We start from the raw sequence: 27,270 nt of genomic DNA, 5'->3' as shown, positions 1-27,270 counted from the left end.
CCCCTACCTATCCTTCACCCTGTCCAACCCACCCCTACCTATCCTTAGCCTTGTCCAACCCACCCCTACCTATCCTTAGCCTTGTCCAACCCACCCCTACCTATCCTTCACCCTGTCCAACCCACCCCTACCTATCCTTAGCCTTGTCCAACCCACCCCTACCTATCCTTCACCCTGTCCAACCCACCCCTACCTATCCTTCACCCTGTCCAACCCACCCCTACCTATCCTTAGCCCTGGTCGTGGTACATTTCACCTCCCCTCCACCCTAGAGATACTATAGTCCTGTTTATTCTCTGAAACCTTTGGTCATGGATGTCTGTTTCCCCTCTATTATTCAGACACACAGCTCCACTCTGATGTATTTGTAGTCTGCAATGGGAACCTTATTTTGGCAGTCGCAGGGTTAGTGGGGACAGGTGATTTACGACACCGGGGGCCTCAGGGGAGGGCAAGGGTTCCGCGTTTCTTTGTTTCTAAGCGCGGTCTGGATGTTGTTATGGCAGGCACACACACACGCCATGTAGTGGGCTTCCCGGAACGTTCCGAGACTGTCGGAATGCGTGGTGGGAATGTGAGAGAGTGAGAAGGGATCGGTAGGCCGGGGTAGGTGGGATTAGGGATCAAAAGGCAGCGGGAGGGGGGGGAGGTAACATTAGCCTACCCTGCCCAGGTGGTGCGGCACTGGGGTCTGAAAGGAGACCCCCAGCTGGGGTGGTTGCGGTTGTGGTGGTGGTGTGTGTATGAGTGTGTGTGTGTGTGAACTCCGTCTAGTTGGGTTTGAACCGTAACTGATGGGATTTCAAGCCAGGGAGGTGACCCTCAACCTTTTTACAACATCTGCTCTGTGTGACACACACACACCAATCCCCCCCTGCCCCAAATCTACTGTCTCCTTACACCCTCCCATGTGCACCCACTGTTCGTTTCTCTACCTCCTAGGACTTAGTACCTCATCGAAAGTAAAGGACAAGTTGATCAGCCCAAAGCTTTACAAATAAATATATTTATTTATCTTTACAATGTCTGTAGATTACATGTCCCCTCTCTCTCTTTTTCCTGAGTCTCTGTTGGCCAACAGTGATGTTTCCAGGAGTTTAAGGTTCATATGTTGGTGGTCTCATCTTCCTCAGTGGTCTCTGTGTCATGTGATATGCATGTCTGGGCTTCGGGCAGGTTGTCACACTGCAGATAGAAATACACAACCTGGACCTGTACACACACACACACACACACACACACACACACACACACACACACACACACACACACACACACACACACACACACACACACACACACACACACACACACACACACACACACACACACACACACACACACACACACACACACACACACACACACACACAGAGAGAGCGAGAGAGAGAGAGCGAGAGAAAGACTGATACACACATTACCACACTACTACGCCAGAGAAACATGTTTAAAACAACTACTCATGGTCCGTCAAATACTTGGAAAAAGCCTCCTTCCTTACTACCTTGAAGTAATCACTGATTTGACATCAGTGACTTTTTAAAGTACAAATGGTGTACATTTTTGTAGCGGTTGATACATTTTTCATAAGAGAAAATCAAGTCTGAAATTACAAACTTCAGAACCCTTTTCAAACCTTAAATACACGATACGATTTAAATGTCCTGCACCAACATGTGAAGGCCTGTATCTTTCCTGTATGCTACTGTAAAAGCAATCGACTATAATAATAGCATAAGCCTGATGAAGTAACCATGACCAACCTGCACTTCCACCTCCTGAGAGATGTCCACTGTCGGGCTGCACTGTCCCAGAATAGCCACAGGGGGACGCAGTAGACTGGGACCAAACACAGTGGCCAGGTTCATCAGAGGCATCTTGTTCACATGCTGTCTGTCTGACACTCTGGAGAACAAAGGAGAGTATGATGTCATTAGCAAAAACACATGAGAGAATGACGTCATTGGAAAAAATACACATGAAAAATATAATGGGAAGCAATGGGAAATGAGCCTTATATATATGCCTAGTTAAATAAAGGTTAAATAAAAATACAAAATGTATATGGGTGAAAAGTACTTTGTTATAAAAGTGTCTGCTAAATGACTCAATGTAAATAGTAATAGAAATAAGTTAATATAGTAGCATGTTATTAGTAACATATAAGTAGTGTATTAGAGGTGTTGAGAGACCGTTTGAGGTGGTGGAGGAGGAACAGGAAGGTGTTTTGGTTGACGGAGGGACAGGACTGGAGCAGAGACAACATGGTCACACTCCTGGAGCTCAGGTCTGGAATGTCTGTTAGAGAGACACAACACAGACATGGACGGAGAAGAGGGAGTGTGTGTGTGTCTGCATGTGTGTGTATGTGTGCGTGCGTACATGCGTTTGTGTGTGTATGTGACCTACCCAACGCCTTGGTGAAGCTCTGGAACAGTTCTGTTGGTATGAGAGGTTCAGGGAGTTCTCTGAAGTAGAGCTTCAGTATACCTGAGACAGCATTCACATCTACACACCTCAACCTGGTCACTGCCTCACGCAGACCTGAGAGAGAGAGAGAGAGAGAGAGAGAGAGAGAGAGAGAGAGAGAGAGAGGGAGATGATATAGACAGAGAAAGAGAGAGGGGGAGAGAGAGAGAGAGAGAGAGAGAGAGAGAGAGAGAGAGAGAGAGAGAGAGAGAGAGAGAGAGAGAGAGAGAGAGAGAGAGAGAGAGAGAGAGAGAGAGAGAAATGATATAGACAGAGAAAGAGAGAGAGAGAGATATGATATAGACAGAGAAAGAGAGAGAGAGAGAGAGAGAGAGAGAGAGAGAGAGAGAGAGAGAGAGAAATAGTGAAATAGAGAGAGGTGGAGATATATATATATATATATATATATATATATAGACAGAGAAAGAAAGAGAGAGAGAGAGGGGGAGGGAGAAATGATATAGAAAGAGGATGAAAGGGAGAGAAAGTAAGAGAGAGAGCAAGATCAGCATGCATTTCATAATGATTCAACTCTGATAACTGCACTTCAGACCACTGCAAACTGTTTAGCGCATCCGGTCCCTATGGAAATTACTGCATGCTCTGGTTTAGTACACGCTGTCTTGAAGGTCTCATCATTTCAACACTCACTGGTGTTGAAAGCAGTCTTGAGGTTGGTGATGTCACTGGTTGCTGCTGATAGCCTATAGATGCCCACTTCCTCCAGTCCTCTCCGCTCCACCTCCTCCACACAGCAACGCACCACATGTGGCACCAGGACACCCTCTTGTCTGGTAGAGGACACACACACACAAGACACACACTCCGGTTTGTGTATGTACATACAGTAGTATATACACACATTATATGTCGTTGGCAACCGAGAAAAAAATGTCTTGGATGTTCACATGGTGTTTTCAAATGACTTTCATTTATCCTCGAGACATGAAACACTCACAGCACACAGAGGGCAATGACTACTTTAAATTTATGTAAAGAGATCAAAACTGCATTCCCCCCCCCCCCCCCCCCCCCACACCCTCAGACTGTATATGGTACGTGGTTCCCTTTCACAAGTATTTCTAGTCTTGCCACAGATCTGCTGATCCTATATTGCCTAATCCTGGGTATTTCTCAATAGGCGTACTACCGTGCTCCACACTCTCATGCTCTGAGTGCATTCTCCTAGGACGTTCTCTTGAGTACGTTCTTGTGAGGACGAGAGTGTGGAGAACGCATAAAACCCTACTGTATGACCTCACGCTGCACCTCCCCATTCACTGAACTTTATTCCAGCCAGGACAATGCCAATAGAGACGAAACAAGATAAACACAAAGCAAATGTTTTACTTCATAATTATCAGCTAGCTATATGCAAATCGTAAAAATCTAGCTAGCCAGGAAGTTAAACAGGCATAAATAACCTAGAATTAATGTTATGCAAGATAGATTTACATTTGTTCGCTGGGAGTAAGCAAAACATTTTCTAGCTAGTTAGCCATATCAATTTACCCATTCACTGAACCTTATTTCAGCCAGGATAATGGCAATAGAGAGGAAACACGATATACACAAAGGAAACGTTTTACTTCATAACTAACGTTAGCAACTAGCTATATGTGAATCGTAAACATTTACATACCTAATAAGATAATTTAAAAGGCAAAAAATGACGTAAAACTAATGTTATGCAAGGTAGATGTCAATTCTTCGTGGGTAGTTAGCCCTATTGACTTAATATGGGCTTGCGATCTATGCACCCTACAGTGGGTATTGTAGAAAGGTAAACGTGCCAAAATTAACACAGCATGTATTTACGTATCAATATTAAATATTGTAGTCAGGCAACATATGAGATGTGAATAGGTAACATTACATTCTGAAGTCGGAGTGTATTTTTTCTCGCTTCAGCTCAAAAAATGGCCGCCATTGATTTCAATATATGTTGCTTCATTTTTCCCATAGTTGCGTCATATTTCTGGTCCTACTTTCCGTTGAAGCTTGCATCGATGCATGCTTCAAAATATGTACAACCGTAGTACGCATTCGAGAAGTGCCCTCCGTGCTCTGTTTTGCATACTTTTATCTGGACTCATACTCCGACCCTCCCGTGGTCCAATTTGTGTGCTCGGAGCACGGTAGGATGCATTTTGAGAAACACCCCGTGTTCTGGTCTGTCAGAGTGGTTTCTTTTAATTTCCTAAAACTATTAACCAAACAAGAGAGATCCCACGGTGTAATTTACGATTATGCTACAAATAACTTAGTTAAGAGATGGGAAAAGGAGAGGAAGTCACTTTAGAGTACTGAAATGCGCAAAAATCCCAGGTCCTTAAACCTCATTGGACTAGTATTGATCGACAGGACTCACTGTGCCACAGCTCCAATGGGCTTGCAGAAGATGGACTGTTGCTGGGCAGGGACCAGACAGGGCGGGTCTAGAGGGTGAGGGCAGTACTTTAGAGACATAGTCACCTCCACATGGCCTAGAGAGAGGGTCTGTCTCCTCCATCGCTTCTGTAGGAGGCCTGGGTCCAGCTAGAACACATTCAGATGAACAGGTGACCACACAGGTGCACGCACGTGCACACAGTATACACTTTTAAACAGATACAGGCACACACACCTTCTGAACATTGAAGAACACACACATTTAAACACAGATGCACAGATGCAGACACACACCTGTATAGAGGTCTTGCAAATGACTCGGTCCTCACAGCTCTCTCCTTCCTCTGGCTGCAACACACACAGCACCTTGAGGTTCTGAGCCCCATCCACCTGGAAGGAGAACTCCTGAGGACCAACACAAGACACCGTTGAAGAGTAGTATTGATGACGTACGGGCAGCATGGCTATGTTCAAAAGTTATTTTAAAAGACCAAATCTAGTAAAAAGCATCCGCACTGAAATACCACTGAAAAGCATCATCATCATGCAAGTCAGGACAATTACAACGTGTAGTTTATTTAAGGTTTAAAAAGGCTACTGAAGTTTGTCATTTCCATTTTTAAATGTCAGACTTGATTTTCCCTTGTTTTGTATCAACCCCTACAAAAATGTCCATTAATTATAATCCACATAATAATTCACATATCCTGATACTGCTGTGTCAAACTGGCTCAAATTAAGATCCTACATCTGTAACAACAATGATGTATGATGATTTCCCCACTCAAAATGGCTGCCGGTAGAGCTAGCCTGGATACGGCATCTTACCTGGTCCCAGTGAGGGCTGAGGCTGCTGTCAGAGGAGTGGGTCTGGGCCTGGCTCTCATAGAACTCAAAGCCATCCACCTCCACACACACATACACACCTAGGAGGGAGTAAAGTGAGAATGAAAACAGTGTGCGTCTGTTTAAAGAGCTCAATGGTTTGTGTTACAGTGGAGTCTGAGGGTAGAGTATTCTGTATGTACTGCATCTGGTTAAGATATAGACACTGCGGTATAGATACTGAAGATACTGTGCAGACACTCACTGGCTGGCTGTTGTAGTCCACAGGCAGAGTGAACGGCTACACTAAGAGTCCCACATAGAGACTGTTCCTCACCTGAAAGAGAGAGAGAGGTGTGGGGGGTGTGAGCATTAGAAAAAGTGTAAGAAAGTAAAATAAAGTATGATAAAGCGAGATAAAGTAAACAGAAGTGAGTGAGAGGAAACTGTGTGTGAAAGGAGGTCTCACCAGGCAGTATGCTGTGAAGGGGAGGCTGTTGGGTCATTCTCAGTTTGACACAGGAGCTGGTTAGGGTGAGCAGGTCTGGAGGAACCATTTCTATGTCTGAGAGATAACACACCCACATCATACACCACTTGAAGGACATACTGTTCAGCACAACAACATCTCATAGTTTCCCTTCAAAATTCAATGTATTGTGGATGAATTCCACATGGTTACCAGATTAAAACAGAAGGGACTCAAAGGTTAACAGTTTAGGCATTCATTCTGAGTGGTTAAGGTTAGGGTTATGGCTTTCGGAAGGCTTAAAACAAAATAATAAAAAACGACACTGATCACCATCAAGTATCTTCAAGTATTCTCGCAACTTGCTAGAGCATTGTGAAGTGCGGTGGTGCAGTGGTCTGAGCAGTGGTTTTGATTTTTTGGGTGAGAGCCGAGGAAGGCATATAGTTCCTTCAGAAATGATTCCAAATGTTTTTGTGTTACAGCCTGAATTTAAAATGGATTACATTTACACACAATACCCCATCATGTCAAAGTGGAATTTTGTTTTAAAAACATTTTCAAAATTAATAAAAAATGTAAAGCTGAAATGTCTTGAGTCAATAAGTATTCAACCCATTTGTTATGGAAAGCTAAATTAAGTTCAGGAGTCAAAATGTGCTTAATAAATCACGTAATAAGTTGCAAGGACTCATTCTGGGTTCAATAATAGTGTAAAAAAATCTAAAGCAGATGCTGAATATCCCTTTGAGCATGGTGAAGTTATTAATTAGGCTTTGGATGGTGTATCTACACCCAGTCCCCACAAAGGTACAGGCGTCCTTCCTAACTCAGTTGCCAGTGAGGAAGGAAACTGCTCAGGGATTTCACCATGAGGCCAGTTACAGAGTTTAATGGTTGTGATATGAGAAAATGGAGGATGGATCAACAACGCTGTAGTTACTCCAGAATACTAACCTAAATGACAGAGTGAAAATAATACAAATACAGAATACAAATATGCCAAAACATGCATCCCAAAGGCACTTAAGTAATACTACAAAAAATGTGGCAAAGAAATTCACTTTTTGTCTTGAATACAAAGCATTATCTTTGGGGCAAATCCAACACAACACATCACTGAGTACCACTCTTCATATTTTCAAGCATGGTGGTGGCTGCATCATGTTATGGGTATGCTTGTCATCAGCAAGGACTATGGAGTTTTTTAGGATAAAAAAAACGGAATACAGCTTAGTATAGGCAAATTCCTAGAGGAAAACTTGGTCCAGTCTTCTTTCCAATAGACACTGGGAGATGAATTCATCTTTCAGGATGATAACCTAAAATACAAGGCCAAACATACACTGGAGTTGCAGTTTTGACTTAAATCGGCTTGAAAATCTATGGCAAGACTTGAAAATGGCTTGAAGACTCACAGCCGTAATCACTGCCAAAAGTGTTGCTGACATGTATTCTCTCAGGGGGGTGAATCCTTATCTAATTAATATACACTGAGTGTACAAAACATTAAGAACACCTTCCTAATATTGAGTTGCACATAGGGCTGTTATGGTGACCGTATTATTATTAACTCTGTGTTGTTGTTTGTGTCGCACTGCTTTGCTTTATCTTGGCCAGGTCCCAGTTGTAAATGACAACTTGTTCTCAACTAGCTTACATGGTTAAATAAAGGTGAAAAAAAATATATAATAATAATAATAAAATGACCGCCAAACCAGCGGTCACGAGTCATAACCGCAGTCAAATTCCACGTGACAGTTTAGTCATGGTAACTAGGCTTCTCCAAGCTCTGATGCTGCTGATTAGTAGTCTACCACACGTGCTAACTGCCTGGTACTCAGCACTCTATTGTCCCTCTAATCACTCTGACATCAATGCAAATGTTTTTGAAAATCAAATCATACACTTCATGAGAGCCCATGAGCTCATGTTGCGCAACATTTCAATAGGATATGCAACTGCGCGAGAAAACAGAGTGATGGCCTCTATTAAAAAGAGGAGGATCCCATTAGCTTTCTATAGGCTATGCCTACTATATTTATTTATTTATTTATCAACTTGCCTAATATTAAGCACATTGCTTCGCTTTACAACGGGAGTATAGCCCACCTGGCTGGCATGAAAATGAACCTTGGGGAAAAGCGTCGCTATTTATGTGCATAGATTACATGTATTTTTTTCCCATGCCCATGTTCCAAGACAGTTGCATGATAATGGTCCATGCTATATAAAAACTGATTTCGCACATATAGTATTTAGTATATGTAAAGACAACATTAAATTAAGAGTAGTCTGATGGATGGCAATATTATCTATCACTTCTGAATGATGTATTATCACTTGTGAATGATGCCCAGCGTGTGAAGTAAGGCAAGAAACAGAGCATGCCTTTTTTTCAAATCGGAGTCACACACTTCATGTAGCCTAGCCCATAGGCCTATATGTTTATATCACAACTAAAGTGGCCAAATAACTTCTTAAAATGAAGCACATTAATCCGATTTACAACCGGTGTAGAGCCGGTTGTAACTGGCATACATAGGAGGAGCATGAGTTTGCGAAAAATGCACCTCTGTAATAAAGCATTACATGTATAATCGCATTTGCAGTCACTTTTGAGAAGAATGTTTTCCGCTTATTGATTGCATTTTGGAACATTCGCGCTTATAGCCTACTGCCATGTGCACATTGTTGCGCTTCTAATGTGATGAACTTGCAGACTTCTTTACGTGCTGCTGTGCGTTTTGTTGCTAACCTTACTTGCCCACCTGACAACTTTACGGTTTTTACTTTTTAATTACCGTTTATATTTTTAGTTTTTCCCTCACTCAAATTTTTTTCATTCAACTTTTTCACTCCGGACGCTTTATCAGGACATGGTTCATCAGGACCTCCAACAGCCGAAGCTAAGTCGTGACATTAACATGATGCCTTCTAATTGCAGTCGCTGTACTCATAATATACAGGAGAACGATCGCCTTACGGCGAGGATAGCTGTGCTGCAAGCCCAGCTTCAGACGCAATCGTTAGGCAAGGGTAATTTCAGTGTAGGAAAGGATGAAACAGCGTCTGTGCCACCAGTAAGTACAGATAGTAACGTTAGTATAAATCCCCTCGCACAGTCCCCGCAGCCGGACAACTTTCTCATGGCTTCTGGGGGGAAATGCTGTAGGAATGCTCAACCGGTGTCGCTCATTCAGCCGACAGAAACTTTCAACCGGTGACCGAGCCTTCTCTGGTCTCTACTCCTCCCGTTACGGGATCTGAGACACCGAAGCCTCCCACCATTTGCTCTGACAAATTGAAAATCCTAGTCATTGGCGACTCCATTACCCACAGTATTAGACTTAAAACGAATCACCCAGCGATCATACACTGTTTACCAGGGGGCAGGGCTACCAGCGTTAAGGCTAATCAGAAGATGGGGCTGGCTAAAGCTAAAACTGGCGAGTGTAGAGAGTATAGCGATATTGTTATCCACGTCGGCACCAACAATGTTAGGGTGAAACAGTCAGAGGTCACCAAGTGCAACATAGCTTCAGCGTGTAAATCAGCTAGAAAGATGTGTCGGCATTGAGTAATTGTCTCTGGCCACCTCCCAGTTAGGGGGAGTGATGAGCTCTACAGCAGAGTTTCACAACTCAATCGCTGGTTGAAAACTGTTTTCTGCCCCTCCCAAAAGATAGAATTTGTAGATAATTGGCCCTCTTTCTGAGACTCACCCACAAACAGGACCAAGCCTGGCCTGTTGAGGAGTGACGGACTCCATCCCAGCTGGAGGGGTACTCTCATCTTATCCACGAACATAGACAGGGCTCTAACTCTTCTAGCTCCACAATGAAATAGGGTGCAGGCCAGGCAGCTTAGTGGAGTCTGCCACTAGCACAGTCAGTGTAGTCAGCTCAGCTATCCCCATTGAGACCGTGTCTGTGTCTCAACCTAGGTTGGGCAAAACTAAACATGGCGGTGTTCGCCTTAGCAATCTCACTAGAATAAAGACCTCCTCCATTCCTGCCACTATTGAAAGAGATCGTGATACCTCACATCTCAAAATAGGGCTACTTAATGTTAGATCCCTCACTTCCAAGGCAGTTATAGTCAATGAACTAATCACTGATCATAATCTTGATGTGATTGGCCTGACTGAAACATGGCTTAGGCCTGATGAATTTACTGTGTTAAATGAGGCCTCACCTCCTGGTTACACTAGTGACCATATCCCCCGCGCATCCCGCAAAGGCGGAGGTGTTGCTAAAATTTACGATAGCAAATTTCAATTTACAAAAAAAAACGACGTTTTCGTCTTTTGAGCTTCTAGTCATGAAATCTATGCAGCCTACTAAATCACTTTTTATAGCTACTGTTTACAGGCCTCCTGGGCCATATACAGCGTTCCTCACTGACTTCCCTGAATTCCTATAGGACCTTGTAGTCATAGCAGATAATATTCACATTTTTGGTGACTTTAAAATTCACATGGAGAAGTCCACAGACCCACTCCAAAAGGCTTTCGGAGCCATCATTGACATCATCGGGTTTTGTCCAACATGTCTCCGGGCCTACTCACTGCCACAGTCATACTCTGTACCTAGTTTTGTCCCATGGAATAAATGTTGTGGATCTTAATGTTTTTCCTCATAATCCTGGACTATCGGCTCACCCTTTTATTACGTTTGCAATCGCAACAAATAATCTGCTCAGACGCCAACCAAGGAGCATCAAAAGTCTTGCTATAAATTCTCAGACAACCCAAAGATTCCTTGATGCCCTTCCAGACTCCCTCTGCCTACCCAAGGACGTCAGAGGACAAAAATCAGTTAACCACCTAACTGAGGAACTCAATTTAACCCTAGATGCAGTTGCACCCCTAAAAACTAAAAACATTTGTCATAAGAAACTAGCTCCCTGGTATACAGAAAATACCCGAGCTCTGAAGCAAGCTTCCAGAAAATTGGAATGGAAATGGCGCTCCACCAAACTGGAAGTCTTCCGACTAGCTTGGAAAGACAGTACCGTGCAGTATTGAAGAGCCCTGACTCCTGCTCGATCATCCTATTTTTCCAACTTAATTGAGGAAAATAAGAACAATCCGAAATTTCTTTTTGATACTATCGCAAAGCTAACTAAAAAGCAGCATTCCCCAGGAGAGGATGGCTTTCACTTCAGCAGTAATAAATTCATAAACGTCTTTGAGGAAAAGATCATGATCATTAGAAAGCAAATTACGGACTCCTCTTTAAATCCGTGTATTCCTCCAAAGCTCAGTTGTCCTGAGTCTCCACAACTCTGCCAGGACCTAGGATCAAGGGAGACACTCAAGTGTTTGAGTATTATATCTCTTGACACAATGATGAAAATAATCATGGCCTCTAAACCTTCAAGCTGCATACTGGACCCTATTCCAACTAAATTACTGAAAGAGCTGCTTCCTGTGCTTGGCCCTCCTATGTTGAACATAATAAACAGCTCTCTATCCAGCAGATGTGTACCAAACTCCCTAAAAGTGGCAGTAATAAAGCCTCTCTTGAAAAAGCCAAACCTTGACCCAGAAAATATAAAAAACTATCGGCCGATATCGAATCTCCCATTCCTCTCCCAAATTTTTTTAAAGCTGTTGCGCAGCAACTCACTGCCTTCCTGAAGACAAACAATGTATACGAAATGCTTCAGTCTGGTTTTAGAACACATCATAGCAATTAGACTGCACTTGTGAAGGTGGTAAATTACCTTTTAATGGCGTCAGATCGAGGCTCTGCATCTGTCCTCTTGCTCCTAGACCTTAGTGCTGCTTTTGATACCATGGATCAGTACATTCTTTTGGAGAGATTGGAAACCCAAATTGGTCTACACAGACAAGTTCTGGCCTGGTTTAGATCTTATCTGTCGGAAAGATATCAGTTTGTCTCTGTGAATGGTTTGTCCTCTGACAAATCAACTGTAAATTTCGGTGTTCCTCAAGGTTCCGTTTTAGGACCACTATTGTTTTCACTATATCTTTTACCTCTTGGGGATGTCATTCGAAAACATAATGTTAACTTTCACTGCTATGTGGATGACACACAGCTGTACATTTCAATGAAACATGGTTTAGCCCCAAAATTGCCCTCGCTGGAAGCCTGTGTTTCAGACATAAGGAAGTGGATTGCTGCAAACGTTTTACTTTTAAACTCGGACAAAACAGAGATGCTTGTTCTAGGTCCCAAGAAACAAAGAGATCTTCTGTTGAATCTGACAAATAATCTTGATGGTTGTACAATCGTGTCAAATAAAACTGTGAAGGACCTCAGCGTTACTCTAGACCCTGATCTCTCCTTTGACGAACATATCAAGACTGTTTCAAGGACAGTTTTTTACCATTTACATAACATTGCAAAAATCAGAAACTTTCTGTCCAAAAATGATGCAGAAAAATGAATCCATGCTTTTGTTACTTCTAGGTTAGACTACTGCAATGCTCTACTTCCCGGCTACCCGGATAAAGCACTAAATAAACTTCAGTTAGTGCTAAATACCGCTGCTAGAATCCTGACTAGAACCAAAAAATGTGATCATATTACTCCAGTGCTAGCCTCCCTACACTGGCTTCCTGTTAAGGCAAGGGCTGATTTCAAGGTTTTTACTGCTAACCTACAAAGCATTAAATGGGCTTGCTCCTACCTATCTTTCCGATTTGGTCCTGCCGTACATACCTACACGTACGCTACGGTCACAAGACGCAGGCCTCCTAATTGTCCCTAGAATGTCTAAGCAAACAGCTGGAGGCAGGGCTTTCTCCTATAGAGCTCAATTTCTATGGAATGGTCTGCCTACCCATGTGAGAGACGCAGACCTTTAAGTCTTTATTGAAGACTCATCTCTTCAGTAGGTCCTATGATTGAGTGTAGTCTGGCCCAGGAGTGTGAAGGTGAACGGAAAGGCACTGGAGCAACGAACCGCCCTTGCTGTCTCTGCCTGGCCGGTTCCCCTCTCTCCACTGGGATTCTCTGCCTCTAACCCTATTACAGGGGCTGAGTCACTGTCTTACTGGTGCTCTTCCATGCCGTCCCTAGGAGGGGTGCGTCACTTGAGTGGGTTGAGTCACTGACGTGGTCTTCCTGTCTGGGCTGGCGCCCCCCCTTGGGTTGTGCCGTGGCGGAGATCTTTGTGGGCTATACTCGGCCTTGTCTCAGGATGGTAAGTTGGTGGTTGAAGATATCCCTCTGGTGGTGTGGGGGCTGTGCTTTGGCAAAGTGGGTGGGGTTATATCTTGCCTGTTTGACCCTGTCCGGGGGTATCATCGGATGGGGCCACAGTGTCTCCTGACCCCTCCTGTCTCAGCCTCCAGTATTTATGCTGCAGTAGTTTATGTGTCGGGGGGCTAGGGTCAGTCTGTTATATCTGGAGTATTTCTCCTGTCTTATCCGATGTCCTGTGTGAATTTAAGTATGCTCTCTCTAACTCTCTCTTTCTTTCTCTCTCTCGGATGACCTGAGCCCTAGGACAATGCCTCAGGACTACCTGGCATGATGACTCCTTGTTGTCCCCAGTCCACCTGGCCATGCTGCTGCTCCAGTTTCAACTGTTCTGCCTGCGGCTATGGAACCCTGACCTGTTCACTGTGATTACTATTATTTGACCATGCTGGTCATTTATGAACATTTGAACATCTTGGCCATGTTCTGTTATAATCTCCACCCAGCACAGCCAGAAGAGGACTGGCCACCCCTCATAGCCTGGTTCCTCTCTAGGTTTCTTCCTAGGTTTTGGCCTTTCTAGGGAGTTTTTCCTAGCCACTGTGCTTCTATACCTGCATTGCTTGCTGTTTTGGGTTTTAGGCTGGGTTTCTGTACAGCACTTTGATATATCAGCTGATGTAAGAAGGGCTATATAAATACATTTGATTTGATTAGAAGAAATAGCCTAATAGTTTATCAACATTTTAAGCTAAACGTTCTGATCTGTTGCATCAGACTCATTTCTTGTAAAAAAAAAATTATGCGAATGGTTGTATTAATTTGGGATCTATCACATCCCACAACAGTCCCAGTGTATGTTTTGAACATTTATTTATTGCACAGAAGGACAAGTTGACCAATAGAATAAGTCAACTTCTGCTTTGCTCTTCGTTAGGCCTACTCATCTTGTTAGCTGACAAAAAGTAGGCTAAATGTGAACAGTTCTTCTAAAATCTTCAATATCCACCTCGGAATTCGATTAGACGGAGGCGAACAGTTTGCCTCATGTGTTTGTCTTCAATTGTAGCCTACTTCTTGGCTGAGACGCCTGTAAGAAGGAACCGATCACGTGACGGGCATTGACTAATAAGAATTGAGATATCTGAGAGAGCCATGTGATTGAGAGGTGTTTCAGAGCACGGCAGATGGAAGAAAATAATTATAATTATTATATTCAGCTCAAGGGTACAACGACCACTTTGGCCGCAAAAGGCATGGATCTTTTAGGGGGCATTACGACCACACAAAGGGAATGCCGCTGGGAAATTTGAGGTCTGGTGAGAATATTATCAAGTGCTTGTCAAATTGTGAATGAGAGACTGATGAAGTGTGTACAGCCTGCACAACAAACAAATCAGAGCTCGTGCCGTTCATGCAACTTTTTTTCAAATCATCATTAGAGTCGCATCATGCAGCCTTAGAAGGTATTAAAAATCTAAACATATAGCGCAACGTTTGTCTCTCAACTAAAGTTGCATAAATAACTCTGAATTATTGGAGGACCTGTTTCTCTGTTAACCGCTCATCACATTAATAGCCGAATGTGCCCACTTCCTTGGAAATAGTTTGGAGAAGATATCCTTTCTATTTTATTCAGCTATGTTCAATTGTATTCTTCATACTATAAAATATTTTAAAAAATAATGCTACGGAACTTTAAGCAAAACTTGTCTGCTAAATGAACTAGTGTAGCCCACAGCCTTTGGCATAGCCATATCAGGGCCTAACATAAGGACAACTCAGAGTATACTATTCTGTTCTTCTGAAATAGACTACATTTTCCTCATATCATTTTTCTTTAGACCTGTCTAAAATAGATAATGGACCTATTATGATGTTGTAGGCTATATTAAATGTATAAATGGACTTTTTAAAATGTAAATGTTCTAAAGGTCTGCATCAGTGGCTTGTTGGCTATGCATGGAAGCCAGATGTTAAATGTGTTTATGTTAATTAATGGTCAATTACCGTGAGACCGTCAGTTATTTGCTTGACAATCACCAGCTGACAAATTCTCATGACCTCCACAGCCCTAGTTGCACCCCCCTCTTTTGTCCTCAGAATAGCCTCAATTGGTCTGGCATGGACTCTACCACTCTACCAGGTGTCGAAAGAGTTCCACAAGGATGCTGGCCCATGTTGACTCCAATGCTTCCCACAGTTGTGTCAAGTTGGCTGGATGTCCTTTGGGTAGTGGATCTTTCTTGATACACATGGGAAACTGTTGAGTGTGAAAAACTCTGCAGCGTTGCAGTTCTTGACACAAACCAGTGTGCCTGGCACCTACTACCATACCCCGTTCAAAGGCACTTAAATCTTTCGTCTTGCCCATTAACCCTATGAATGGCACACTCACTCACTCATTCTCTTTCTCTCACACGTATATACACCCCCCCTTTCACTCACTATCTCCGGTGAGTTTGTGGATGGCCTCTCTCCACTCCTCTAGTTCATACAGAGATGACATCACCAAAGTGTGGCTCTGAAAAAGAACACCCACATGCTTGTGAGAGTGTGTGTCTGTGTGTGTGTGTGTGTGTGTGTGTGTGTGTGTGTGTGTGTGTGTGTGTGTGTGTGTGTGTGTGTGTGTGTGTGTGTGTGTGTGTGTGTGTGTGTGTGTGTGTGTGTGTGTGTGTGTGTGTGTGTGTGTGTGTGTGTGTGTGTGTGTGTGTGTGTGTGTGTGTGTGTGTGTGTGTGTGTGTGTGTGTGTGTGTGTGTGGATGTGTGTGTGTGTGTGTGCCTTTCCGCTGGGGCTGTGTAGTTCCAGCGGGAGGAGAGGAGAGTGTGTCAGAATCATCAGTTCAAGCTGCTCCATCTTCTTCCATCTGCTTCGCTCTATAGTACGAGCTGCCAAGCACTTCTGTCGGACAGGCTTCTGTAGGACACATACACACGCAAAGATTATTTTTCATATCTGGTTACTTTAAAGAGGGTTGGTTCTATTGAATAATACACTCACTCGTCGCATGCACACACACACACGCACGCGCACGCACACGCACACGCACACGCACACACACACACACACGCGAACACTCACCATTGTCTGTCGCAGCTCGTGTCTAAGCAGGTACATCTTGACTCTTGTGGCGTGTATGCGGTGATGTGTGTCTGTAGTGCGCTCCATCTCTGGTCCCCAGTGGAGTTTCAGTCCAGCCAGAGGCAGGTACCAGCAGAACCTGTACTGGGCCTGCTTACTGGGAGAGAGGACACACACACACACACACACACACACACACACACACACACACACACACACACACACACACACACACACACACACACACACACACACACACACACACACACACACACACACACACACACACACACAAATGAACAGATACATGCATGCTCAGTTGCAAACACAATCTAGGTGGTGACTCTTCATCAACTTAAATTACTGAACTACCATTCTGGACTTGTCACTCACCCTTGGGCCCCGCCCTTGAGTTTGGTGCACAGCAGCAGGTCAGTGTACAGGAAGAGATGGCGAAGGTTACGCCCCCCCTCACACACTTCCACCACGAAGCCGTCACGAATCAGCTGGCGCCGCTGCAACACACACATATAGCAATGGTTATGATATGGTGTATGTGTGTCCGTGTGTGTGTGTGTCCGTGTGTGTGTGTGCATATGTCCCTCTCACCATGCCTCTGCTGAGGGTGACCTCTCGTTTGCACTGTGATCCCTCGTTGACCCCAGACAGGAAGCTCCGGGACAGTCTCAGAACCTCGTGCAGCACGGGGTGGTCACTATGCTGCTGGGGAGTGTGTTTCAACAGGTCCTATACAGGGGGGGGCGGGGGGGGGCGACAAGAGTGCATGGTTACTTGGGAGTCAGTGGATAGGTGGGTAGGTGGAGAATTCAATGGATGAATGCAAAGCAGGATGAATGGGGTTGCACTCTTACATGCAGCACTAGGGTTGTCTTGGTGATTCTCTCCAGAGGCTTGTACAGGAGAGCTGGAGGGATATAGACAGACATCCAACACATAAACACACACATGATTCATCTGTGGAGGTTGGAGTGACATACAGTGACTTTTTAAAAAGAGGTGAAACCTTCATCTTACCCTCAAAGGTGTATTTCGTTTTAGATCTGTCTGATCCATTATGAGACATCATACTCTGGAAACAGAAGGAGAGAGTGTGTGAGGAGGTTGCAATGTCGCAATACTTCGACTAGGAGGTCACTAATAATGCATGTGTTATTCAAGATAGAAAATAGAGAGATGTTGAAATACACAAATCAATCTGTCTTACCTCGGCCAGTATCCTGAAGCGCTGGTCAGTCTGAGTACACCTCCTCACGATCTCAACAGCACTCTCATAGTTATCAATGAATCCACGATACACACCTAGCTGGCTCAACTGTATGTGAGAATGTAACTTATCTTAGCTAAGACAGTGGGACAATGACTGGATGGATGGATGGATGGACGGACGGACGGACGGACGGACGGACGGACGGACAGACAGACAGACAGACAGACAGACAGACAGACAGACAGACAGACAGACAGACAGACAGACAGACAGAGCAGGAGCAGTAACTCACAATCTTTAGGAAGAGGTCTCCAACCATTAGCTGGTAGCCGCTTTGGCCTTGCTCTTTCGCCTCCCCCTGCTCCGACCCTGGCCCGGGCCCCTGGTCTGTCTCTGGGTGTGCTTGTGGCTCCAGGTGCCCCAGGCGGTCCCTCATGCCAGTGTAGAAGTCTCTGTGCAGGTCTCTGAGCTCAGGAACCTGGTAGAACACAATCTGGACCTGCTGGCTGGACAGAACCGGCTGAGACGTCCCTGCTGTGGCCTTTAGAGCCTTCATAGGCTGTGGGAGAAAGGAGGTGGGGTAGGGAGAAGGGTGGGGAAGAGAGAGAGAGAGAGAGCGAGAGAGAGAGAGAGAGAGAGACATAGACATAGACATAGACATAGACATAGACATAGAGAGAGAGACATAGACATAGACATAGAGAGAGCCATAGACATAGACATAGAGAGAGAGAGACATAGAGAGATAGAGACATAGAGAGATAGAGACATAGACATAGAGAGAGAGACATAGACATAGAGAGAGAGAGACATATACATAGAGAGAGAGAGAGACATAGACATAGAGAGAGAGAGACATAGACATAGAGAGAGAGAGACATAGACATAGAGAGAGAGAGACATAGACATAGACATAGAGAGAGAGAGAGACATAGACATAGAGAGAGAGACATAGACATAGAGAGAGAGAGAGACATAGACATAGAGAGAGAGAGAGAGACATAGACATAGAGAGAGAGAGACATAGACATAGAGAGAGAGAGAGACATAGACATAGAGAGAGAGAGACATAGACATAGAGAGAGAGAGAGACATAGAGAGAGACATAGAGAGAGATAGAGAGGGGGAAGGAAGAGTGAGAGAGAGAGAGACCCAGACAGACAGGCAGGCAGACAGGCAGGCAGACAGACAGACAGACAGACAGACAGACAGACAGACAGACAGACAGACAGACAGACAGACAGACAGACAGACAGACAGACAGACAGACAGATGGAGTGTGGGGGAGAGAAAACAAGGTGAGAAAGAGGGAGGTGAGAATAGTAGTAGAGACGTTTAATCAAGCCTGTTTTCACACATTTTCACACATTTGTCAAAAGCATTTTTGACACTCACTCTCAAAGCACAAACTACATATTCTCTCTCACACACATTACCCATATTGTAGTTGGCCTAGTTTTGCTTTGTGTGTTAGTGTGGGTGCTGTGTGTGAGAGAGAATATGTAGTGTGTGTGTGTGTGTGTGTATGTGTGTGTGTGTGTATGTGTGTGTGTGTGTGTGTGTGTGTGTGTGTGTGTGTGTGTGTGTGTGTGTGTGTGTGTGTGTGTGTGTGTGTGTATGTGTGTGTGTGTGTGTGTGTTTGTGTGTGTGTGTGTGTGTGTGTGTGCTGCGAGAATGGGCGTAAAAAATGCTGAGTTCGCGTGTATACTAATTAGATGTGTTAAAATGTCCAACCTTACAACACAAATCCAAACAGGGGTTATTTCTCACATCTATTTGTGTTGCTTGTTGACACAAAAGCAGAAGCATACCGTTTATAATAGATGGAGATGAAGGAGAAGAGAAATTAAGAGATTGAAAATGACTTGGTCACTTGTTATTGCAACATCACTTTCTGGCACTCACACATAATGCTGCCTATTTGTATAGTGGACTCTTTGGTCTAATTCCGCAACAAAAAACTCACCCACTTCCCTCAGCCCTTGTTGACTATATACGAAGCAATAGATGGAGCAAAATATCCTTCCAGAAGCTTCGGTGTAGCTATTACCACATTACTCCACATACGCTACCATATATAGTACACCCATATATAGTACACCCATATATAGTACACCCATATATAGTACACCTAATCCCTTTCAGGTTTGCAAGGGATGTGAACAGGTGGAGAGGGAAGGGAGCATAGTTTTCATAATGAAATCGAGCCCTGGACAAAAGAGGGAAGCCATTCTTCTCTCAACAAAGAATTACAGAAGTGTTGTGGCTCCAGGAGGAAGCAGTATGCCACCAGACACCAGGTGATATAAAAAGTGTGTTGTAATTGTTATTTTAAATAATACTGTATGGCACAACAGTGTCAATTTCGTCAACAAAAATTGTGACAAAAGTATTCATCAAACACCTATTTTTCAGTAGACTGCAGAAATTTTTATATTTTTTTCAGTTAATTTTAGTTGATTAAAACGAGGTGAGACAAAACATTTTCTGTGACAAAAATCGGACTACTAAATGGACTGGACAAGAGTTTTGGAGAGATTGAGAGCTGTTCAGTGATAAGCACAATTAATATTTGCGCAATTCTGTTCAGCCGTGGGAAGGACGCACCACACCCGGCACACACAGCCTACATCAGCTGGTGAGCTGTGGGGGAGCAAGCTATGAGAGTGAGCAGACAGGCTCTGTTCCTGCTCTGATTATACCAACCTGGTCTCAGAGCATTTTGTGTTATTCTGTATGTAAATCCGAGACACTCAATTTAATATGATATGTTACGTTTCATATGGTATGTAATTTGTGGATGTCAGTCACCCATTTCGTATAATATGTCATGAAATACAATTCGTATTATATATTACGAATTTGAAAAAATTTACAATTTGTTACGATATTGCAAAACATGTTATATGTTATGAATTTGCAAAATGTATGATATCTTACGAATAGCAAGGTGGCTAATGTTAGCTATCTCGCTAACGTTAGCTAGGATAGGGGTCATGGTTAGGAGTTATAGTTAAGGTTAGGGTTTATGTTAGTGTTAGGTGAAGGGTTAGCTAAAATGGTTATGGTTAGGGTTAGAGGAAGTATTAGCTAACATGCTAAGGAGTTGAAAAGTAGCTAAAAATGTGTAAGTAGTTGAAATGTTGCTAATTAGCTAAAATGCTAAAGTTGTCCATAATGAGATTTGAACTCACAACCTTTGGGTTGCTAGATGTTCACGTTATACATGAAGGTCAGTCAATCTGGAAAATTACAAGAACTTTTAAAGTTTCTTCAAGTGCAGTCGCAAAAACCATCAAGAGCTATGATGAAACTGGCTCTCATGAGGACCGCCACAGGAAAGGAAGACCCAGAGTTACCTCTGCTGCAGAGGATAAGTTCATTAGAGTTATCAGCCTCAGAAATTGCAGCAGAAATAAATGCTTCACAGAGTTAAAGTAACAGACACATCTCAACATCGGAGTAGACTGCATGAATCAGGCCTTCATGGTCGAATTGCAGCAAAGAAACCACTACTAAAGGACACCAATAAGGAGAAGAAACTTGCTTGGGCCAAGAAACATGAACAATGGACATTAGACCGGTGGAAATCTGTCCTTTGGTCTGATGTAGAGTCCAAATGTAGAATTTAAGGCACATTTAACCAGCATGGCTACCACAGCATTCGCCATCCCATCTTAGTGTGACTATCATTTGTTTTTCAACAGGAAAATGACCCAACACACCTCCAGGCTGTATAAGGGCTATTTGACCAAGAATGAGAGTGATGGAGTGCTGCATCAGATGACATGGCCTCCACAATCACCCGACCTCAACCCAAATGAGATGGTTTGGGATGAGTTGGACCGCAGAGTGAAGGAAAAGCAGCCAGCATATGTGGGAACTCCTTCAAGACCGTTGGAAAAGCATTCCAGGTGAAGCTGGTTGAGAGAATGCCAAGAGTGTGCAAAGCTGTCATCAAGGCAAAGGGTTGCTACTTTGAAGAATCTCAAATCTCAAATACAGTGGGGCAAAAAAGTATTTAGTCAGCCACCAATTGTGCAAGTTCTCCCACTTAAAAAGATGAGAGAGGCCTGTAATTTTCATCATAGGTACACTTCAACTATGACAGACAAAATGAGAAAAAAAATCCAGAAAATCACATTGTAGGATTTTTTATGAATTTATTTGCAAATTATGGTGGAAAATAAGTATTTGGTCAATAACAAAAGTTTATCTCAATACTTTGTTATATACCCTTTGTTGGCAATGACAGAGGTCAAACGTTTTCTGCAAGTCTTCACAAGGTTTTCACACACTGTTGCTGGTATTTTGGCCCATTCCTCCATGCAGATCTCCTCTAGAGCAGTGATGTTTTGGGGCTGTTGCTGGGCAACACGGACTTTCAACTCCCTCCAAAGATTTTCTATGGGGTTGAGATCTGGAGACTGGCTAGGCCACTCCAGGACCTTGAAATGCTTCTTACGAAGCCACTCCTTCGTTGCCCGGGCGGTGTGTTTGGGATCATTGTCATGCTGAAAGACCCAGCCACTATTCATCTTCAATGCCCTTGCTGATGGAAGGTGGTTTTCACTCAAAATCTCACGATACATGGCCCCATTCATTCTGTCCTTTACACGGATCAGTCGTCCTGGTCCCTTTGCAGAAGAACAGCCCCAAAGCATGATGTTTCCACCCCCATGCTTCACAGTAGGTATGGTGTTCTTTGGATGCAACTCAGCATTCTTTGTCCTCCAAACACGACGAGTTGAGTTTTTACCAAAAAGTTCTATTTTGGTTTCATCTGACTATATGACATTCTCCCTATCTTCTTCTGGATCATCCAAATGCTCTCTAGCAAACTTCAGACGGGCCTGGACATGTACTGGCTTAAGCAGGGGGACACGTCTGGCACTGCAGGATTTGAGTCCCTGGCAGCGTAGTGTGTTACTGATGGTAGGCTTTGTTACTTTGGTACCAGCTCTCTGCAGGTCATTCACTAGGTCCCCCCGTGTGGTTCTGGGATTTTTGCTCACCGTTCTTGTGATCATTTTGACCCCACGTGGTGAGATCTTGCGTGGAGCCCCAGATCGAGGGAGATTATCAGTGGTCTTGCATGTCTTCCATTTCCTAATAATTGCTCCCATAGTTGATTTCTTCAAACCAAGCTGCTTACCTATTGCAGATTCAGTCTTCCCAGCCTGGTGCAGGTCTAAAATGTTGTTTCTGGTGTCCTTTGACAGCTCTTTGGTCTTAGCCATAGTGGAGTTTGGAGTGTGACTGTTTGAGGTTGTGGACAGGTGTCTTTTATACTGATAACAAGTTCAAACAGGTGCCATTAATACAGGTAACGAGTGGAGGACAGAGGAGCCTCTTAAAGGTCTGTGAGAGCCAGAAATCTTGCTTGTTTGTAGGTGACCAAATACTTATTTTCCACCATAATTTGCAAATAAATTCATTAAAAATCCTACAATGTGATTTTCTGGATTTCTTTTCTAATTTTGTCTGTCATAGTTGAAGTGTACCTATGATGAAAATTACAGGCCTCTCTCATCTTTTTAAGTGGGAGAACTTGCACAATTGGTGGCTGACTAAATACTTTTTTGCCCCACTGTATATTTAGATTTATTTAAAACTTATTTGTTTACTACATGATTCCATATGTTTCATTTCATAGTTATTCTACAATGTAGAAAATAGTAAAAAATAAAGAAAAACCCAGGGTAGGTGAGTAGGTGAGTCCAAACTTTTGACTGGTACTGTATGTAGGCTGAATCAGGAATTTGGGCAGATCATTTTTTATTTATTTTTTATTTCACCTTTATTTAACCAGGTAGGCAAGTTGAAAACAAGTTCTCATTTACAATTGCGACCTGGCCAAGGTAAAGTAAAGCAGTTTGACACATACAACAACACAGAGTTACACATGGAGTAAAACAAACATACAGTCAATAATACAGTAGAAAAATAAGTCTATATACAATGTGAGCAAATGAGGTGAGATAAGGGAGGTAAAGGCAAAAAAAAGGCCATAGTGGCGAAGTAAATACAATATAGCAAGTAAAACACTGGAATGGTAGATTTGCAGTGGAAGAATGTGCAAAGTAGAGATAGAAATAATGGGGTGCAATGGTGCAAAATAAATAAATAAATAAATACAGTAGGGGGAGAGGTAGTTATTTGGGCTAAATTATAGATGGGCTATGTACGGGTACAGTGATCGGTAAGCTGCTCTGACAGCTGGTGCTTAAAGCTAATGAGGGAGATAAGTGTTTCCAGTTTCAGAGATTTTTGTAGTTCGTTCAAGTCATCGGCAGCAGAGAACTGGAAGGAGAGGCGGCCAAAGGAAGAATTGGTTTTGGGGGTGACCAGAGAGATATACCTGCTGGAGCGCGTGCTACAGGTGGGTGCTGCTATGGTGACCAGCGAGCTGAGATAAAGGGGGACTTTACCTAGCAGGGTCTTGTAGATGACCTGGAGCTAGTGGGTTTGGCGATGAGTATGAAGTGAGGGCCAGCCAACGAGAGCGTACAGGTCGCAGTGGTGGGTAGTATATGGGGCTTTGGTGACAAAACGGATGGCACTGTGATAGACTGCATCCAATTTATTGAGTAGGGTATTGGAGGCTATTTTGTAAATGACATCACCGAAGTCGAGGATCGGTAGGATGGTCAGTTTTACAAGGGTATGTTTGGCAGCATGAGTGAAGGATGCTTTGTTGCGAAATAGGAAGTAAATTCTAGATTTAACTTTGGATTGGAGATGTTTGGAAGGAGAGTCTCCTGGAAGGAGAGTTTACAGTCTAACCAGACACCTAGGTATTTGTAGTTGTCCACATATTCTAAGTCAGAACCGTCCAGAGTAGTGATGTTGGACGGGCGGGCAGGTGCAGGCAGCGATCGGTTGAAGAGCATGCATTTAGTTTTACTTGTATTTAAGAGCAATTGGAGGCCACGGAAGGAGAGTTGTATGGCATTGAAGCTCGTCTGGAGGGTTGTTAACACAGTGTCCAAAGAAGGGCCAGAAGTATACAGAATGGTGTCGTCTGCGTAGAGGTGGATATGAGACTCACCAGCAGCAAGAGCGACATCATTGATGTATACAGAGAAGAGAGTTGGTCCAAGAATTGAACCCTGTGGCACCCCCATAGAGACTGCCAGAGGCCCGGACAACAGGCCCTCTGATTTGAGCATTTGACACACTGAACTCTATCAGAGAAGTAGTTGGTGAACCAGGCGAGGCAATCATTTGAGAAACCAAGGCTATCAAGTCTGCCGATGAGGATGTGGTGATTAACAGAGTCGAAAGCCTTGGCCAGGTCAATAAATACGGCTGCACAGTATTGTTTCTTATCGATGGCGGTTAGGATATCGTTTAGGACCTTGAGCGTGGCTGAGGTGCACCCATGACCAGCTCTGAAACCAGAATGCATAGCGAAGAAGGTATGGTGGGATTCGAAATGGTCGGAGGACGGCTGATAAAATGTCTGGAACGGAGCTAATGGAATGGCATCACAAATGTAGATGCCATATGTTTGATGTATTTGATAGCATTCCACTGATTTCGCTCCAGCCATTACCATGAGACCGTCCTCCCCAATTAAGGTGCCACCAGTCTACTGTGATAGGTTAATGAGGCAATACAAATGTGACTAAAATTAAAGGGCATTTAGTTTACTAAAATGGTCCACTGTTTTCGTAATTTTGACAATAAGTAGACTAAATCATTACTCAAATGACCAAAATGTGATGAAGACTTAATTATATTTTAGTCAAAATTACTAAAACTAGACAACATAAAAAAGAGTGCCAAAATGTAAACTGTGGCACAATTCATAACCACATGCACTTCCACTTAAAATAAACGTACAAACACTTAGACTACAAACACACCAAACTTACAAACTAGTAAACACACCAAAGCCCCCTGAGGCCTGAGCAGTGTGTGTGTTAGAGAGAGACTTAGAGATGTCAGTGTGTGTCTGTGTGTGTGTGTGTTACCATCAGCAGTGTCTCCAGCTCGTTGAGGAAGAGCTTCTCACTGTCCAGGATAGTTCTCAGCACCATGAGCCTCCTATCCAGCATCTCTCCAGGGGTACGCAGGACCTGAGAGAGAAAACACTCTGCTGTAAGAGTGTGTGTGCGTGTGAGTGTGTGCATTTATAAGAAAAGAAGACTATTTGGAATTGGGTTTGGCAGATAGGTGACGAAGGCGCCATAGTGCACAGACTCACGGGGGTGTCGGGCAGGTCCATGCTGTCTGTCTGGTGGGGGGAGAACAAATCCTCCTCTGGGAACACATCCTCCTGCAGTGGATCAGGACTTGGCTCACCTACAGCCTCCACTAAGATACAGTACAAACACACACATAATTTACATAGAAGATAACATTCATACACAGACAGACAGACAGACAGACAGACAGACAGACAGACAGACAGACAGACAGACAGACAGACAGACAGACAGACAGACAGACAGACAGACAGACAGACAGACAGACAGACAGACAGACAGACAGACAGACAGACAGACAGACAGACAGACAGACAGACAGACAGACAGACAGACAGACAGACAGACAGACAGACAGACAGACAGACAGACAGACAGACAGACAGACAGACAGACAGACAGACAGACAGACAGACAGACAGACAGACAGACAGACAGACAGACAGACAGACAGACAGACAGAGGCATGCACACACACACACACACACACACACACACAACACACAAATGTACTTGCCTGGAATATGCTGTGACTCAAGGTAGGCAGCTGCCTCCATGAAGACCTCCATAGCTCTAAGGTCCTATCTGCAACACTCTCAGTGAGTGTCTGGGCTAAGTGACTGTGAGACTGTCTCAAGAGAGGGGAAAATGAGAACACGCTCTGCAGTCGTTAAACTTCCTGTTTCTGTGATGAAGATTTTTAAAAAGTGGTGGGGGGGGGGGGCAAATGGTACATAAGGACATTCTGAGTGACTCATTTGAAAATAAAATCTGCATTGTTCGACATCCAATAGCCTAATTTGCCTAGTTAAAAAACTAAATTACCTTGGGTTCTGGTTCTATAGGCTGTTCTCAAATAAGGATGGCAGGTAGCATGGCAGTTAACATAAGTTGGGTCAGTAACCTAAAGGGTTGCTGGTTCAAATCGCGGACTAGGTGATAAATCTGTTGATGTGCCCTTGAGCAAGGCACTTTACCCAAGTCGCTCTGGATAAGAGGGTCTGCTAAATGACTAAGATGTAAATGATTTAACCTTTACACAGGATGAGAGCAGTGAGCTCAACTCCGCTTGACATCTCGGCTCACCCTGATGGTTAAACATAAACCTGACTGCAGCACCTTGGACAGCGCACACAGGAAACGGATGGCACATGCAGCTCTGATATCATAAGAGCGACACACAAACACTTGTGATAGGCCTACTGATGACAAGCAAAATGATAATGTCTGCAGTCACTCGCTGCAATTATAAATTGGGAGGACAACACTGACATGCTGGAATGTTTTTTGTGCATGTTTGAGAATATATTATACATAATGAAATGGTTTATATGTGTTAGAGTCAACCAATCACTTATAACGAATAGTTTATTAGAGGGACAAAATGTAGCTTTTGTAATTTTTCTGTGGTTCTTTAC

General features: G+C 43.7%; 1 protein-coding gene across 2 annotated transcripts; it reads right to left on the bottom strand.

Moving 5' to 3' along the window:
- Nucleotides 1-986: 986 nt before the first annotated feature.
- On the bottom strand, nt 987-26,506 carry LOC139561302 (active breakpoint cluster region-related protein-like). 2 transcript variants are annotated; one of them, XM_071378312.1, is made up of 22 exons: nt 26,370-26,506; nt 25,852-25,961; nt 25,619-25,723; nt 17,932-18,198; nt 17,637-17,744; nt 17,447-17,501; nt 17,284-17,336; nt 17,021-17,158; nt 16,805-16,926; nt 16,412-16,568; nt 16,112-16,246; nt 15,778-15,853; nt 6,155-6,250; nt 5,951-6,022; nt 5,689-5,786; nt 5,155-5,265; nt 4,841-5,007; nt 3,121-3,260; nt 2,410-2,544; nt 2,193-2,298; nt 1,764-1,905; nt 987-1,212 (listed from the first exon to the last, which is right to left on the bottom strand). In XM_071378312.1, exons 1-22 carry the CDS (start codon nt 26,419-26,421, stop codon nt 1,105-1,107), a joined length of 2,553 nt encoding a protein of 850 aa, XP_071234413.1. In that variant the 5' UTR covers nt 26,422-26,506; the 3' UTR covers nt 987-1,104. The 2 variants fall into 2 exon arrangements, with proteins under 2 accessions (XP_071234413.1, XP_071234412.1); XM_071378311.1 differs by having other exon boundaries at nt 15,778-16,246.
- Nucleotides 26,507-27,270: the final 764 nt, after the last annotated feature.

This window comes from Salvelinus alpinus, chromosome 31, assembly GCF_045679555.1.
Source record: "Salvelinus alpinus chromosome 31, SLU_Salpinus.1, whole genome shotgun sequence".
Classification (NCBI taxonomy): domain Eukaryota; kingdom Metazoa; phylum Chordata; class Actinopteri; order Salmoniformes; family Salmonidae; genus Salvelinus; species Salvelinus alpinus.
The sequence above is the reverse complement of the archived record's forward strand: the minus strand, read 5'-3'. Positions and strand labels throughout refer to the sequence as shown.

Coding starts and splice junctions, on each gene's coding strand:
- LOC139561302 (XM_071378311.1), bottom strand. CDS start 26,421: ATGGAGGTCTTCATGGAGGCAGCTGCCTACCTTGAGTCACAGCATATT. Junction 17,745..17,931: donor GAGACCTCTTCCTAAAGATT/GTGAGTTACTGC, acceptor TCTCACATACAG/TTGAGCCAGCTAGGTGTGTA. Junction 1,213..1,763: donor CTCAGGAGGTGGAAGTGCAG/GTTGGTCATGGT, acceptor GTGTGTGTACAG/GTCCAGGTTGTGTATTTCTA.